The sequence below is a fragment of the Phycodurus eques genome, chromosome 6 (assembly GCF_024500275.1).
Source record: "Phycodurus eques isolate BA_2022a chromosome 6, UOR_Pequ_1.1, whole genome shotgun sequence".
NCBI classification, from domain to species: domain Eukaryota; kingdom Metazoa; phylum Chordata; class Actinopteri; order Syngnathiformes; family Syngnathidae; genus Phycodurus; species Phycodurus eques.
In genome coordinates, this window is record NC_084530.1 from 17052939 (window position 1) to 17070861 (window position 17923).

At 40.6% G+C, this 17923-nt stretch overlaps 1 protein-coding gene across 5 annotated transcripts in view; it reads right to left on the minus strand.

Annotated features, from left to right (window-relative positions):
• The window catches only part of vps54 (VPS54 subunit of GARP complex), a 41024-nt gene that overhangs the window by 16266 nt on the left and 6835 nt on the right, over nt 1–17923 (minus strand). For 3 of the 5 annotated variants that reach the window (XR_009768768.1, XR_009768767.1, XM_061679457.1), the window contains exons 3-20: nt 17491–17732; nt 15788–15875; nt 15668–15702; nt 14638–14769; nt 11330–11715; nt 10671–10797; nt 8239–8346; nt 8108–8163; nt 7933–8029; nt 5215–5486; nt 4753–4879; nt 2612–2793; nt 2431–2543; nt 1716–1779; nt 1503–1608; nt 459–546; nt 269–390; nt 109–189 (exon numbers count right to left, since the gene is read on the minus strand). Coding sequence is in view for 2 of the 5 variants with exons in the window: in XM_061679457.1 (XP_061535441.1) it covers nt 109–189; nt 269–390; nt 459–546; nt 1503–1608; nt 1716–1779; nt 2431–2543; nt 2612–2793; nt 4753–4879; nt 5215–5486; nt 7933–8029; nt 8108–8163; nt 8239–8346; nt 10671–10797; nt 11330–11715; nt 14638–14769; nt 15668–15702; nt 15788–15875; nt 17491–17732 (2426 nt within the window). In the remaining 3 variants the exon portion in view is untranslated. The remainder of the gene's footprint in view (nt 1–108; nt 190–268; nt 391–458; nt 547–1502; nt 1609–1715; nt 1780–2430; nt 2544–2611; nt 2794–4752; nt 4880–5214; nt 5487–7932; nt 8030–8107; nt 8164–8238; nt 8347–10670; nt 10798–11329; nt 11716–14637; nt 14770–15667; nt 15703–15787; nt 15876–17490; nt 17733–17923) is intronic. The other 2 variants (XR_009768769.1, XM_061679458.1) reach the window with 2 other exon arrangements.

A 17923-nucleotide genomic window follows, 5' to 3' on the forward strand; every position in this document is an offset into this window, starting at 1 on the left:
GATGAGTCGATTAATCGATGGAATTACCAGTTCAAAAAATATTCAATCGTGACAGCCCTAAAGAAGAGAAGAACAAGAAGAAAAAAAGTGTTTTTTTGGAATGTGTACCTTTGTCAGAACCTTCTCAAACACGCTGTCCATGATGGCCACCAGCTTGGCCCAGATCTCAGACACGTGGTCATTGTAGTCCTAAAATGCACATGCACACACGCGTATGAATGAAAGGATTGTACGGGACATGTACGGTGTGTACGTGTGGTGCGGTTACCTTGGTGATGTGGTCAAAGTGCCTGAGGACGCTAAAGTGTTTGGGCTGCAGTTTGCTCTCAAAATGTCGCCTGATGACGGGAATGTAAAACATCACCAGCTGCAGGCAACGCGACGCTAACGCTAACACAAACACACACGTGTCAAACATAGACATTGCAGGTCGTGTGTGTGCGTGAATGCATGTTTACCGAGGTTTTTGGTGGTGATGGTCTTGAGGCCGACCACCTGCAGGGCTCCTGCACCAAGAACCAGCTGACAACTGCGAGAGTTGAAGTGCTGCAACACAACAACAACACCACACCCGCATTTTACACATTACATTGACACACGCTAACAAACACACAATAAACACGAATAAACACACCCATCTTCGATTGTTAACACACAACAAAGATAAGCTGCAAATGCATATGTTAAACATATGTAAACGTGCTAAACAAACACATAACAACCATGTTACATACCTGTTATCAACATTTAACCACTGTCTAACAAAAATAATACAAACTCTTCCACAACTTGTGATAAGTAAACATATAACCAGATGGCAAATGAAACTCTGTAACATCCAAGTTACATAACATCTAAACAAAACTCTGTAACGAACCTGTTAAACACAAACTTGTAACTAACGCGTTACAGACATGTACTAAATTAACTCTGTAAGAACCGCGTTACAAACAAACTAACAAGACCACGTTGCGAATCCGTTTTAAACATTGCATTACAATTGTGTTTCAAATGCTACTGCGTAACAAACACTAACTCATAACTGTTACAAACCTGATACAATAAATAATATAAAGGGGAAAAACTGCTATGTTATAAAAGAGGTTTTAGAATACCCCTCAAAATGCAATGTTTTACAAACTTAGACGTCCAGTAAAGTGAAATTTTTTTTTTTTTTTTTTTTTTTTAAATTTCAATAAATTTGTTCACAACCCTGTCAAATTTGAATGAGTAATGAAATAGCCAAGTATACAAAATGAGGTTTCAAAATAGTTAAAATTCAAGTCGTTGTCTCTCCTAAGTGCATCAGTGGGCGCTGAAATTGTAAATTAAAAAAATAATAATAATAAAAATAAAGTTTAACACTCCATCTCCATAATTGAGTACTAATTAGTTGCACATTTTCAGCAATTATGTGTAAAATGTGTTAAATGTATTTAGAAACAAACCTCTCAATTCACTTTAGAACGTTACGTCAGAAATGTTTGCGGTTGTGTTCTGACCTTGAGGAGGTCAGCCAGCCGCGTCAACATGTCTGTGGCTATGGCCGGGATGTCATTGACGCACTGGCAGTATTCCAGAAAGATCCGGATGAGCAGCAGCACCGTCCTGAAGACGACGACAGTGAGAAACAGACAAAAAGAACTTGAGACAACGCTTGTTCTTTGTGTCTGAGCACATCAGGTGAGTCACTGCAATCACGTGACCGCACCTACCCCACCACGGCGTATTTGTGCCCCTGTACCAGCAAGAAGTCGCCCGGCTTCCTGTCGTCTGGACCTGCAACGCAACACAACTCTGTTTTGCAACTGTTACAAAATTTGCATCAAAACGTATTGCAAAATATTTTTCCCCGATTACTGTTTATTACCCGATTATTGTTTTTTTTTTTTGGGTATCGTTTAAGCATTGAATTGATTGAACAAACCTGCCACCCCCCCAAAAAAAATAATAATAATTTAAGCAATATCACACGAGGTTGTACTCACCAACCTTTTAGAACAGAGCAACTTCTTGGCAGCTGATTCAGGTGAAGGGCTACTAGTTTGACTTCTGAGGCTGCTTCAGGTTCAACTACTTTTATTATTATTATTTCTACTACGGCTGCCAATAACCTTTACTTTGTAATAGATTAAACTCACTATAATATTTTTCCAATTGATGATGATTCAGTTTGTGGTTTGGTGACATGTCAGAAAATCTGCAAAATATAATTTTGATTAAACGAAGAATCATTCTGCTTTCATGGAGGACTACAGAAATAAGATATTTACTTTTGAGAGGCTGCAATTAGACAATTTGGGCAATTAAACCATGGCTCTAAACAATGAAGAGATCATTGTTGGTTAATTTGATGAACGATTATTTGTCGGCTAATCGAGTAATTGTTGCACCTCTAGTTGCACCAAACAAACTTGTGCTCGTTGCTACCTGCTGCTTTGCGTAGTGAGAGTGTGATGGCGCCGTCCGCCATGGAGTCCACCAGCTCCTGAAACTCGGCGGGAACCTCTGCCTGCTTCCACCGCTCATTATCCAGCAGGAGACTGCGGGCGCAGCGACCCATTGTCATCATGACGACGGTATTTATCGCGGTAGTCACGCCGACGCTCACCTGAGTTTGGTCTTGCGCTCCTCGTGGAAGCGGTGGACAAAGCGGTCAGCCTGACTCTGCAGCGCCCCACGCAGAGACACACTGCGCCTGCCGCACAGCTCCTCCGTGTCCTTAACGAAGGCCTCTACTGCCACCGACAGGGCCACAAACTCAGCCGAGCTGATGCGCTCCAGAGAGCCGTCCTGCCGTGGACGAGCAGGACTGTGTCAAACTGGACGCCTTCATTGGAGTATATGTTGTCAACTATGACTGTGGCATTCATTCATTTAATCAATTAATTCAACTTTATTGCCAGGGACGATTTTTTTTTTTCTTTAAAAACATTGGACAATAATCCACCAACCTACTGTTCACACAATTCAGCATTTACTGAAAACACATTCATGTCTTTATTTCGAATCAAATGTGTAGTTAGTTTAACTTGTTGTCTTATGAATTGAGCAATACAAACCCTAATTCCAATGAATTTGGGACGTTGTGTAAAACGGACAGAATACAAGGATTTGCGAATCATTTTCAACCTATATTCAATTGAATACACTACAAACAAGCTATTTAATGTGCAAACTGAAACTGATTTTTAAAAAAATATTCACTCATTTTGAATTTAATGTCTGCAACACGTTCCCAAAAAAGATTGGACAGGGGTATCATTCTTTCCCATTCTTGCTTGATGCACAACTTCAACAGTGTGGGGTCTCCATTGTCGTATTTTGAGCTTCACAATGCGCTACACATTTTCAATGGGAGACAGGTCCGGACTGCTGGTAGGCCAGTCTAGTACTCGCACTCTTTTACTACGAAGCCACACTGTTGTAACAAGTGCAGAATGTGGCTTGGCATTGTCTTGCTGAATTAAGAAGGGACCACCCAGAAAAAGCTGTTGCTTGGATGTCAGCATATGTTGCTCCAAAACCTGTATGCACCTTCCAGCATTAATGGTGCCTTCACAGATGTGCAAGTTACCAATGCCATGGGCACTAACACAAGCCCATACCATAACAAATGCTGGATATTGAACTTTCCACTGATAACAATCTGAATGGTCCTTTTTCTCTGTGGCTCGGCGGACTCTGCGTCCATGATTTCTAAAAACAACGTGAAAATATGGACTTGTCAGACCACAGCACACTTTTCCATTTTGTGTCAATCCATCTCGGATGAGCTCGGACCCAGAGAGGCCGGCGGCGTTTCTGGGTGTTGTTGATATATGGCTTTCGCTTGCATGGTGGAGTTTTAACTTGCATTTGTAGATGTAGTGACGAACTGCGTTTACTGACAATGGTGTTCTGAAGTGTTCCTAAGCCCAGATGGCAATATCCTTTACATAAAGATGCTGGTTTTTAATGCAGTGCTGCCTGAGGGATCGAAGGTCACGGGCATTTAATATTGGTTTTCAGCCTTGCCGCTTACAGGCAGAGATTTCTCCAGATTCTCTAAATCTTTTGATATTGACTGTAGATGATAAAATCCCTAAATTCCTTGAAACTGAGAAACCTCCTTAAACTGTTGGACGATTTGCTCACGCTGTTGTTCACAAAGTTATTAACCTCGCCCCATCCTTGCTTGTGAACAACTGTGCTTCTCTGGGATGCTCCTTTTATACTCAAAAGGTGAACAACTGAGCCTGTGCAATGTTCCAAACTGTTGTTTTTTTAGCATTCCTCAACTTTCCTCGTCTTGCGTTGCCCCTTTTCCAGCTTTTTTGGAATATGTCGCAAGCATCAAATTCTATATTTTTTTTAATGACATTTAAAAAACAAAAACAAACCAAAAAGCTTCCATACTGGATGCCTTCATTGGAATATACAGTATGTGGGGGACAGCTGTGTCATTTATCAATGGCTAGAAAAAATGTGCTGTTAGATGTTGAAAAAAAGCTGTCAAAAATATTTTGAGGGAAAAAAAATGTTTTAATTCAAAATGCTTAATAGTTGTTTGAAAAATAACTACTGAATATTATTCTTAAATATATTTTTAGGAGTACTTTTTTTTAAAAACCTTGAAAAAAAATATTTTGGAAAAATAAGTTTTTTGAAAAACAAATTGGTGGGAATCTTTTTTAGAAAATTATTATTCTTTTTTATTATTTTAAAGCCATATTGCCCTGTCCTTGTGTGAAGTGAATGGTTGCGGTATACCTTGGCTCTGGCAGTGAGAACCTTGACACAGCGGTCATGGCTAATGTCGGAGGCGGCGTGCAGAAGCTCCTGGATGTTGTTCAGCACACGGTTCAGCTCCATGTCAGACGGCATCATGTCACCGGACCTGAACACACAACAAACAGGTTGCTATGGTGACGCTTGCTCTGTTCTTTTTTTTTTTTTTTCCAATTTGCATGAACAAAGTAACAAAAACAGCAGCCACTGTTGGACAATGAGAGTAAGAACAGAAAAGCAAACACAAATGTACGCTTGGCATGTTGTTTTTCCTACTCTGCATGTTAGCATGCAAAAAAGTGAAGAAGAACCAAGCCCTCGTAATGTAGATCAAGATCTACTTTGTTTAGCAACAGCACTCCCTGTTGGGCAATAAGAGCAGCATCCACAGGTGGTTACTTAAGTTCAAAGACGGGAACAGGAAGTGACATATGTCCGACCTACATGAAGTTCTGCTCCCTGGACGCCAACTCGCCGTCCGGCGTTCCGGCTCTGGCTTGGTGTACATCGCCATCTTGGTGGGGGTGGGCACTGCGGAGGGCGTCGCTGATGAACGGGCCGTCGTGTGTGAGGTAGGCCAACTCGGTGACGTCACCGTACGAGCCGGGTGACTCATTAGGCTGACGGTCCTCCAGGTGGGACTTACCCACCAAGGAAGTCTTCTGGTTGGTCTCCAGAACCTCTAGAACCACCAGCTGGATGACACTGACAGTGGCCTGGGTGAAGAAAAAAATGTGTTCTGGGTTCTGAATTTGTACATAACAGTTTGTGCATCATGATTTAATGCTTCAATTTAATTGATCCTGCTGCTTCTTCTGGTGTGATTGCCTTGGCCACCGGAGGGCAAGATGAGACAGTCATACAAACAAAGAAGACAGTAGCTCTTTGTCACGATTCTCAGTAACTCAATAAGCTGCAATGATAAGTCTTTTTTCGCAGAGGATAAAGAATATAAATGCCTGTATCGTATCGTATTACTGTCACTCTAAATATGTTGCTCCACGATTTGTGTTCAAATAGCCGTTGGTTGTAGGTAGGGCCCAACCCTTGAATTTGAGCGATTTCGGTCCCTTATTTCGATTCCAGTTCCAAATGTTGCTCGAATTCGATTCTTTTAGGGTGCTGGGTCAAAAAAGTTTGCATGGTTTAAATAAAGGGTGTCCAAATTATGAATATTCATTTTCTTAGCAGCCCACAGCATAGTATAAAATGAACATTTGATTCGGGGTTCTTGATAACCAGTATCAATATAAAACCTATGAACTAAAAGGCAATGTGTGTGGAACTAACCCAATTGACTTAATATTGTTTAATTAATGTTTCAGCTAAAAGTTTAATATATCATTGTTAAAATCGTTATTCGGGACTGTTTTATCACGTCAAATGGTTTATATGTGCTAGCTTTAACTTGACTTCCCGTTTTAAGTTTGTAGCCTTTTTTTTGAAGGGTACGCAACAGAACTCAGCATTTTGGCACGAAAAGTAACTTTACACGGCACCAGTGATTTTTTTTTTTTTTTTTTTAATGGATGGAACCAAGTGCTATAAAACGCTTTCCTTACCCACCGATGAGGCACAAGGTGCCCACAATTTAGTCCCAATTCATTGTGACGTAAAGCTACCGTGAAGTTTAAGATCAATGTTAAGATGTTATTTCTGTCATCAGCGCTTAGGTTGGTTTGAAGACTAAAATAAACGCGAAAAACCATCAGTGCAAAAGTGAAACCAACCGTTTACCTTGTTAGCTGTCTCAATGTTGGCATAGATGTATAACTAGATGTAACTCAGTATTTTTGTTTCACTTACCCAGTTGACTGAGAGTTGACTTCACTGAAGGTCCGCGCGGTGTAGGCTGAGGCTCGGAGCGCGTTAGACGCTATACATGGTGAAAGCCTCCTTTACACAATATAATCTTATTCTAAGTTTTGCACTGAGGCGACTGGTCATTCATTTGAACAAAGACAAACTTTTGTTCACCACTGTTGGACACAAGCACGTCTTCGTGCGTGTTCTTCGTTGGTTTGCGCCACTTCTGCGGGGTCGGCGGACAAGGCATCGAAACTGGGAACCGAAATTTTTAAATTTGAACAATTCTGGAACATTAGTGCCGGTTCCAATCGGTTCTCGATGTCCAACCCAAGTAATAGGGTTCTAAACCTGTTACTATTGCTGCTAACTGTAAGTATGTCAATGTCATAAACTAGTGGGCCTTTTCTTTACGCAGTTGTTTGAAATAGACAATCTGTAATTAGAATTGAGCGATATGGGCAAAAAAACAAAAACATTTTGTTATTTTACGATAAGGATAATTTGACATCCTAAAAAAATAAATAAAAATAAACTGCAAATATCTCCTTACTTCCCAAGACATGCTGTACCAATGCTTGCAGTACATTATCAGTGTTGTAACCAAAAGGTGTATGTTTATTTGCTGACTCAATTTGCGTGGGATGATGACTTTCTGCAATACGGTATTTTATGCATATACTTTACACATTTACATGCTTTCATCGACTGAGAACGAGAATATTATTATTATTATTCAGTGCAATAATAAGGTTTTTTATTCCTGTTAAAAGCAGTACTGGCAACATCGCTACATAACCGACCTGTGTGCAATATACAGAGTGCTATACTCACCTGTTGCCTACTTTTTTGTCCTCGTATGTATCTCTATTTTGTAAGATTTTGTGTTACAGTTTCACACGGTGGTTCAGTAAAACGTCCAAAAACAACAGTTTTATTTTCAAGTCATCCCTTCATGGCAAAGAAAATAACAGACTAGATTGATTGACTGATTTATTGTCAAATGGCATTGCGTGTAAATGTTGCTCATATCTTGCATACATTTATGGCATAAATCTAAAGATACATTTATCAGATAATGCTTTTTTGCATATTTTTGTGCTTTAAAATTCCTCTCTCTGATAAAGTTGAACAAATAGTAAAGGACAAAATATTGTAAAACACACGTGCTGCCTATAATTCTTATCTTTGTTGTTCTAAGCATTAAGGGACACAAAAATAAGTTATTATATTCATTATATATTTTAATCTGTTTAAATGTTGTGATCGGTTGTTGGAATTTTTTCTGCCAAATATAAATCAGTATCGGCCTAAAAAAAAATAAATCCATATGGTCGGGTCCTAGTGGGGACTGACCTTCATCCTCTGGAAGAAAAGCAGGAAGCAGTCAAAGATGTCCTTGAGGAGCTCAAACCACTGAGGGAAGGTCATCAGACGCATCTGCTCGGCCAACCTAGAGGGAGGACATGGCCACAGAGTGATGTCTCCATGATGTCATCAGTGAGATTATCAGGGAGCTGCAGTCACTTACTTGGTGACAACTTCCGTGTCGATATCATCGATGGACAGGAGCCGTTCTGCGACACACTGTTGTAACAAACCGTGTCACTTCCTGTTGCTATGACAAAAACTACAACAAGAGTGGGGGGTCAAGGGTCACACCTGGGACACAATGGCCTTGGCCGCTGCCATCATCTCGTCACCGTAAATGTCCAAAAAGTCCAGCTTCCTCTGGCGCAGCAGGCCAAACACCAGCGACTGAAGACGCTCCTAAACGCACACACACACGATTATGTCATCGGGATGTCTTTGATTGACAGGATGTGGAATCAAGAAGAGCACCCCCTCAAGGAACACAGACAGAAGCAATTAATGATAAAAACGATCATCTAAATCAGCAGTGGGAAAACTATTCTATTCATCCAGCTCACCCAGCATTTACACGATCAAAAGTCCTGTAATATTTCTTGTTTTTTCCCTCAAACAGGTGAATCAAATGTGAATCATTCAAGGATTGGCGACTGAAATAATTTTAGGTCAACTCAACATTATAACATGACAGAAATAATGGATGCTAACTTACTGTAATTCAATTACTTTATTGCAATTAAAGGACTAACAAATACTGTTAATGACATGCTTACTCTAACTTTCTAACTGTCCCGGCTTCCCATATGGACGGGTGTTGTCCAGAGTTGTCCATTTGGCTTTTCCTTTTTTTTTCCCCCCCACGCTGCGTTCAAGCAACGCAGCGTGAACTTGCTTGAACTTCCTTGGGTATATTCTTCAGGTGCCCAATCAAATTTGTTGTGTTGAAGCATTTAGATGACGTTCCCCACGACGTACTTCAGTTGTGCACAGACTGCAAATAACTTACGTTGTTTGTCTGAGACACCTCAAAATAGTCCCCCACCGACATGTTTTGTCACTGACAAGATTGAAAACAATTTTATTGGCCATCAGATAGTTACAGTACTACGCCACATGAAACATGACAAGGCTAAAAATAAACTAGCTTTTGGATTCATACGTGATAGTGACACGGAGTAAATGTCTTTTGCGGAGCCAATCGATGACGTCATTGATTGGATCGGCGAATGATGACATGAAAGCCGATCGGCTTAAAACGCTAATTATCGGCCGATACCGATCAAACCGGTGTGAAGTCTAATTTAAACACACATGGAGAAAGATAATATAATAATAGTCATAGGAATATATTATTTATCCTTTGTAAAGAACGACTAATATTGCTGAAGTACTGAGGATGTCCGACCGTCCCCAGGGCTTGCTTGCCTCCTAAACAGTATATCTCACAAAATGTTATCATACTGCCCCCAGGTGGCCAAGGCACACACACGAGAAGGAGCAGCACCATGTCCATAGAAATTAAGCAAAAACTGTAGTAAAACCTGTTTAATTTCCTATTATGTCATTACTATGCTTTGATATAGTAAATTATATATATATATATATATATATATATATATATATATAGTGCTATTTTTTTTATCAACAACACTAACACTTGTTCTGTTGCATACATCATTTTATACTTGAGACTATGTGAGTCCCGGATGCACATGTCATGGAAACAATGAGTCCCTGCAACTTATCATAGAATACAGATACAGTAATCATCTCCGATGATGGATTGGATTTTGTCACTGAGGTTTTAAGTTTTGTCTTTGTTGTGACTTCATACAAATTCGACATACCAGGTCCGCTGGTGTTAGCGGGAAGGCTGCGTTCATCTGGCTTGAATCCAAAATGTTCCCACATCATCGTGGTGGTGTTAGGCTTTGGGACTAATTCCATTTATGTCGCTCAATTTTCTGTAACTGAAGCTACTGGCTCGCCAAGAGAAAACTTAACTTTGCGTACGTGAGCGCCCGTACACACACGCGCACGTACTAGGGCAATCAGATGCCGGGTCCCCGCTCTTCACTCTCTCTGATCGGTTTAGAGACAAAGATGAAACCCGTCATGTGTCTGTTTTCAAGTCGCGGAAATGTTTATTTTCTTCCCCAATTTTTTTTGCCGCACCATTCAGAAGTTAGGGCGTTTTTTAAAAAAGTAAAAAAAAATAATAATAATCATACGCCGGATTTTTAGCATCACGCCAGATGCTACGCCATAGCTCTGCGTCAGATTGATTGTAGTTGCGGCTTGGAAGCCAATAACTCGGGTCAAAATTTTCCAACAAGTGGATATATGACTGCTTTTGAGAAAGGTATAAATGGGCATCCAAGTCTTTGGCAAGCTTGCCTTGCTTTCCAGTGGGCTCCTTTCTTGTCAAACACAAATCAATGTGAAAAGGTTTCCGTTCATTACGTTTGTTTCTTAGAAGGAAGTGAACTCGCTAGTTGATTTTTGGAAAAATAGTCACAAGAGGGGTCGAAAAGGCAAAGGCTAGCAACGCTGATTGTGCTTTGTAAACGAACTCCTCTCCATTTCCAGCATGTTAGCGGGGACGCAATTTGAACTATGCAAGCCACAAAAAAAAGTATTTAAAAAATTGCCCTGACAAATGAATTGAAGTGACTAAAGTGGATTAATGGGCTAGCTCTATTAGACGTGATCTCCAAACAGACCTTCTCCAGGAGCTGTGTGTCGTCCCTCAGGCTGCGGTTGAGCTCACTGCGTGCATACATGCTGAAATCCTCCACCATCATCTTGTCAATCAGCTTCTCCAGCTCACACAGCTGAGAGCCCAGATGTCTGCGCACAGAGACACACACACACACACACACACACACACACACACACACACACACATAAATTGACATCATGGTGCAGCCAAGCATCTGTGAATCAATCACTGCTTTATATACCATCCTTTTCACTTAAAAAGCAACACAAATGTATGAGAGAAAAAAAGCTACTGCAATTACTTTTGGTGGTGAGTAAGAAATTAATTACGAAAAGATGGCTAAGCCTGATTCAGCCTACCCTAGATTGGTTCAATTGGAATTATTCTAAAGATAGACCCTACTGAAGATAAGTGGTACGAAAAATGGATGGATGGATATTTAGGATGGAAAAATTGACCTACCAAATAAGAAAAAAAAAAGATCACTGCAAAGCTAAGAGACAGAGATTTAGCTTATAATTATTATTACGACACTGCCCTTTTCAGTTGTTGATTTTGGGATCTGGCGCAGGCCGCTAAAAAACGGACAGCAGGCCACAAATTGCCCCTGGGCCGTAGTTTGCACACCGCTGTGTTAGTATGACGATGAATACTTGGCACCTGAAGCTATGGATGCCTTGCAGCTCCTGCTGGAGAACTTCCTTGGTGGTGGCGATAAGCTCTAGGGCTCCCACAAACTCAGAGGTTGAGAGCAGCAACTGCACGGTGGGCTGAGTCTGGTGCACGGCCGCCATCAGCTTCAGCTTGTTGTGCAGCTTGACGCAGTTGTTGCGTGTGAGGGCGGCACGCAGAGCCGCCAGGGGGCCCTGGCACATGACTCGGTCGATGGCAGCGGTGCGGCGCCGCAGCACGGCCACGGCCTTTTGAGTCTCCTTCAGACGGTCCTGCAGGTCGTGCTGCGACGACATGGCGTTGAAGAAAGCCTCCGAGCGCAGAGAGATCTGCCGGGCGATGCTAACCTCCACCACGTCTAGGTAGTGACTCAGCTGCAATAAAAAAACTTTTCACTTTACAAGACACCGCTAAGGCTGGATTTACAACTGCATGTCCCATTTAATGCCTATACGTGACTGTGTCTATTTCAATGTACATTTCCAGTGACACACATCCCATTTGACTGTTTACATTAACGCAACGTGAAAAAACACAAATTCCACGGAAATAGCTACACAAGGATCAGCGGCCAGTGACACCAAGGAATTAGATAATGCATAAATAATACAACCATTACACATAGGGCTGCACAATTATGGCCAAAATAATGATCACGATTATTCCTCGTGTTAAGGGAAAGTTCTTTATTTTAAATGTACTACTTTTCAACAAACAATATGCAAGTTTTTAGTGCAAAACAAAATTTTGAATGAGTTTAATAACTTATAATAATAACAACTTTAAATAAACGATAGATAATTTTGAATTTTTTTTTACCAAGGGCTAACTGAATAAATATGCTATTACAATTAGTCCAATCACAAATTTCTTCATGGACGCAAATACATTTTACACATAAAAGACAGTAACATTAGGCTTCAAGCACCGACTTTTCATTTGAAACTCCCCATCAATATAGTGAACTGTCAAAGACTAGTGCGGCTCCATTCTTCTGCTTGACCGGTTGTGCATGGTTGCTAACTGCAAAGAGCCCGACAGTTGTGATTTCCTTCTCTATTTACTCCCGATGTTTTATCACTGCACTCGAGCCAGCCGAAAAGTCGAAGTCAGAGCAGCCGCTACAACAATTGTTAATACTATACATTACGATAATACGGCGCCTCTCCGCCAACGTGCTGCAAGGGCCAATTTCAAAATAAAAGCCTCACATCATAATCCATTGGACATCAATGCCATTTAAGCTTTTATTTTGAAGTTGGCCCCTGAGCGTGCTGTCCTTTAGGCAGCTCAATGAAGCCTTAACCATGCATTAGCCTGCCGGTGGCTGGCTGATAAAGTTGAGAAATATCACAAGCAGCAGAACCCGTATTTTAAACGTTAAAAAAAAAACGCTGACGATCAGGCTCATTTAATCGTGGCAGAACAAAATCGCGACCATGATTAAAATTCCATTAATTGTGCAGCCCTAATTAAACATTACATGGTGTTTAGATGCCCTGGGACTGATTACACTATAGTTTGCTTATTTAATGATGGAACCACCTGTAATGTAGCAATATAACATCATATTTAACATTCTATACACCTCTAATGTAGCATATGTACATCACACAGTGGTGCTTTGAGATAGGAGTGCTTTGCGTTTTCTGGGACACGTGCTGTTGCTTGCAAAATTTTGATACGAGTGCGCTTCAGACTTCCCACCCCTCGACGGCGACAGCAAACTTCAAAACAACCAGCTATTATCAATTGAAATTGGTTTCTTTGCATTGTGAGGACGATATCATTAGGTGGTGGTAACGCACAAGCTGGTTTGCCAACTGCTAACAGACCCCACAAAAGAACAAGGAAGGACAATACATTAGGTAGTGTTATCTTATGTGGAGAGCAAATATGATTGTGTTTTTATACAGTACAATACTGTTGAGTATAATTTTTTTTATGAAAAAAAAAGCATGTTAAAAATGAATTGAGTTTTTTTTTTTTTTTTTTTAAAGGGGCTAGAATAAAATATAATTCCATTAATTTCAATGAGGAAAGATGATCTGTGATACAAGTTTTTTTCAGATACAAGCATGGTCACAGAACTCCTCTCTCAAGGCAGCACTATTTCATGTCACTAAACCTCCAATGTTGCATATTTAGACAACTTAAAGTTCTATACACCAAATGTAGCATATTGACATATTTAATGTTCTACGCTTTTGTTGTAGTTTATATTTACAGCAGATGCCTTTAAATGAATATATTTTGTTTTGTGTGTGCAGACATGTGTACTGTATACATGTGGATGTATTTGTATGATGTCTAGCAGTCATTGCTGGGGGATATCACATTTGTGCGTTTACACTACAGCAAGGTAATTATACTTCACGAAAACAAATAAACTAAAACTGAAAAAAACATTTTCGTTAACGATAACTAATCTACAATTCCCAAACGAATGTTCGAGCCCTACTGTGTGATACGGCCGTACAGCTGTGGTAAAACCGGCTGAGCCGAAATAAATACATTTGGAATTAACCCAAAAAGCTCACACGAGATTGATTGACAAAGGCATAAACAAATGACTTGTGTTTTGTTCATGCACAGGTTACAACTTGTATTTCTATGTATACATTACAAGGTAGGCAGATACATGCACCCCCTTTCTGTTTAGTAACCACTTTAGTTTGTATGGTGAGTCAGTTGAAGTTGTCAAGATTTCCAGATGGATGTGGAAATTTATTTAAATTTGAAATTATTTCCAAATCTTAGGCTGTTTGATAAACGGTACATACATATCACCTTGATCATTAGGTTGCATGTGTAAATGGGGGGGAAAAAAAAAAAAGATTTATAACACTGAAACTATTTTTGTGAAGAAATTTCAGATTGCGCACATGATTAGCAACAAGATAATCAACAAATTGCAATTGTTTTTGTGGAGAAATTTCAGACTGCTCATACAATTTGCAACTAGATAGTAATCACAAAATGTGAATCTTTTCCAAATGTACTTTTAATTATTTGCACCAAAACAATATATCCTAGTCCGGCCCACTTGACATCAAATTGGTGTGAATGTGGCTGCCGAACTAAAGTATGACACCCCTGGTTTATAGCATTAGCAAATAAGCACTACATAATCAAATTTTATCCACATTTCAAAGAGGCCTGAGTCTTGTCTGAGGATATTTGACTGGATCTATTTTTTTCCCCTATTTATGCTGACACGATACATATCACTATGTAAATGGTTTCACTTTGAAGCATGCAGCGTTATTGCATCCTAAGAGTGTGTCTCGACTGACCTTCTCTTGCAGCAGTTTGGAGGACGCCACGTCACGGCTGCTGCGCCCACCACCGCTGTTGAAGTGGGACCACGGCAGGACAGCATTGAAGGTCGACGGCTCTTCCAGGGCAAAGTCAGGCTTCAGGAACATCTGGAAAGTCATCACAGTCACAACACCAACATTAGAGAACCACAAACATCTTCTCCTAGTACATTTACAACACATAGACTTGACCCAGAACTTTTGGAAAACCATTGTTTTCTTGCCTAAATTAAGCTCTAAGGTAATTTATGGAAAGCAAACAGACTATGACGTGAGGTAGTCCTTTCCAGAATGTCCAGGAACCTCTGCAGCGCTTAACTGATTGGAGACTGAGTTCAAGGCACTACAACTACCAATAACTAAAAAAAAACCTGAAAATGTAGGTGAAAACACAGCTTAACATTTGCACCACACTTGACGTGAACACTTTATAGGGGAGCTAACATGCAATGGGAACAGTTTAAGGTTAATTCTAGCGCCCTAAAGAAGGGCCTGCTATGGGGGTAGTGCTTTTGAGAGATCCAACCTCTGCAACCCTAAACTAATTGTAGCCTTTGAGTTCTAGGAACTGAAAATACAAAGAATAAAAATTCCTGGAAACGAGCCGTAAGGTTCACACCACACTTGACTTGAGCCTTTTCTTTAACAGGAACTACAACCACTAAAAACTAGTTTTTGGAACTTAAAGACAAAAGGCTTGAGGTTCACACAACATTTAACACATTACAGGCGAGCTGACATACTCGTACTAGTATACTACTAGGTAGTACTTTCCAAACGTCTGAGAACCTTTGGAGTGGCGTCAGCAGCTCTGAATTGACAGGAGCCTTTTAATTCCAAGAAGTACAAACAACAACAAAAATCCTGGAACTTTTGGTGGAAAGTAGCTCACACATCACTTGTCGCTAACACTTAAAGACGAGCTAATGTGTTATCGGGATAGGAGACGGGAAGCTGAAAAAAATAAAATTAAATAAATTCTAAAATAAATAAATAAAATTGTTACCTTGGGGATTTGGTCCAATTCTGCTCTGGACTTTTCTATAAGAACAAGGAGGAAAATCTCTTCAGTCACATAATCAAAACCTGCGTGACTGATGCGAGGCTTCAGCTCGCGAGCTGGTACCTTGCGTGGTGCTAATGCTGGAGATGGCATCCACAATGTCATCTTTGACTGGACAAAGAGTCTTACATCGCTCGTGGATTCTTTCCCTCTGGAAACAATAAAGACACTTGTTTTACTAATTTACTTTGTTCTTCTGGTTCACTTTCTCACACAAACACTTATTCTATTTTTTTGGGGGGGGGGATCCCGCATAACCTTTAGCTTAGCCTTTCCTAAGCCCCTTTGAATGAATGAATGAATGAATGAATGAATCCAGCTGCTGGAGGTAGACAAAGGTGTGACAAAGTAAAGAGGTGATGACAGGACAGAAATTAAGATGTGACAACGGAAGGATTTTAACAAGGAAGTTGTGACTCCATAAGGATAGAAACAAGGTAGCGGAGACAAAGGAAGGATGGAAATCATAAAGTGGTGATGACATAAGGCCAGAAACGAGGAAGCGGTGATGACCGAAACACAGAAAGTTGTGTCAACGCAAGTATTGAGATTTGGAAGAGGTGACAACAGAGGGCGTAAACAAGAAATAGGTGGTGATGGAAGGATGAAAATGAGGAAAAGGGAGACGCAGGAAGGACGTAAATGAGGAAGAGGTGACATCAGAAGGATGGAGACAAGGTAGATGAAAAAGAAAGGATGGAAAACTTGAAGAGGTGACTATGACAGTTCGGTGGTGAACAGTAACGAGGAAGAGGCGACAACGGAAGCAGAAGAACGTGGAAGACGTGTCTAGTGTATAAATGTCAGTGTCAGTAGACGAGGCTCATCATGTCTTAAAATAACATCACACAAGGACAATAGAGAATTGTGCGTAAAAATAAGTTTGTCTTAAGATTTATAAAAAAGGGGGGTTTGGTGGATGTGCTGCTGCGTGACTCACAGGAACCAGAATATCCACTTCAGGCGTTCAGATGTGTATATATTCTCAATGGTACCCTCCCATATTACAAACTATCTGCTAAGATGGTTTTAATGCACACTCCACAGCATGAAACATTGGAATCGTACAAACAAGCACTTAAAATGTTTGACAAGAAACCTTTCCATTTTCATCGTTATCATATCCTGAAGAAGTATCAACTGCTCAGCCAGGAAAATCTCATCAAGTATAGAAATCTGTCCTGTGATGTGGTGCTCCGATCTGTCTATAGGATTAAACGTGTTTTAGCCTCTCCTCTTCTCTCGGGTTGCATAAACCTTAAATCATTTGCTAACAGAGCTACTGGAGGTGCAACTACAGGGGACTGCACAAACCCACTGACAAAAACTGCATTCAGCCAAGTAGTCTTTACCTTCAGGGCATCACATCTGTGGAATTCAGTACCACAAGTAATTAGTATCAGTCATTTAAATTAAATCCCAAGAAATGGCTTGTTGACACCCAAAAACGTGAACACTGATTGTTGTATTATTTGTTTGTGATAGTGGATGTTGTCTACAGATATCATTAACTGTATTGTATGCTTTTACAGGTAATGTACAGTTTTATTTATTGTGCACATTGAACTCTTTTGTTTTGTTGTTTAAATTGTATTTATTCTATAATGCCCAGTAACATTAAGCGCAGGGACAGCAGGTGAAAACTAGCCTTTCAGCTAACTCGGGTGCATTTACATTTTACAAAATATGAATTCATGTAAACTGTCCCTTTTCAAAAGTAAAGAATATGACAGCAATGCTCACATGCTGAGCGTCACTAAGCTCACCTGTGCGCTCTCCTGCAGGTACACGCTGAAGTGTTCCTGCGTAACGTTGGCGAGGCAGAAGGACGGCATCACCTCCGACTCGCTGAAGTCCAGACCCCAGGTCTTGGTGAAGAAGTCTGACTCACGTTTGGCCAGCCTTGGGTCGTTGAGTGCCGCTGGCAGGTTGACCTTGGAACTGTACACCGTCCAGCGGTCGTGCTCCGAAACCACAGAGGGATCGTCGCACAGGCCCCGCCCCTCACCTGACGGAGTAAATGACATCGTCATCTAATAGACGTCATCGCCTAAATGCATTCAAGTCCTTTTTTTCCCCCCCCACTGGTGATCTATTCAAGTGTCGCCATTTTTTTGGCCATTTTTTTACATCGGTGATGCATTCAAGTGCCGTTTCGTCAGCGGTGATGCATTCAAGTGCCATTGTTTTTTAAAAAAC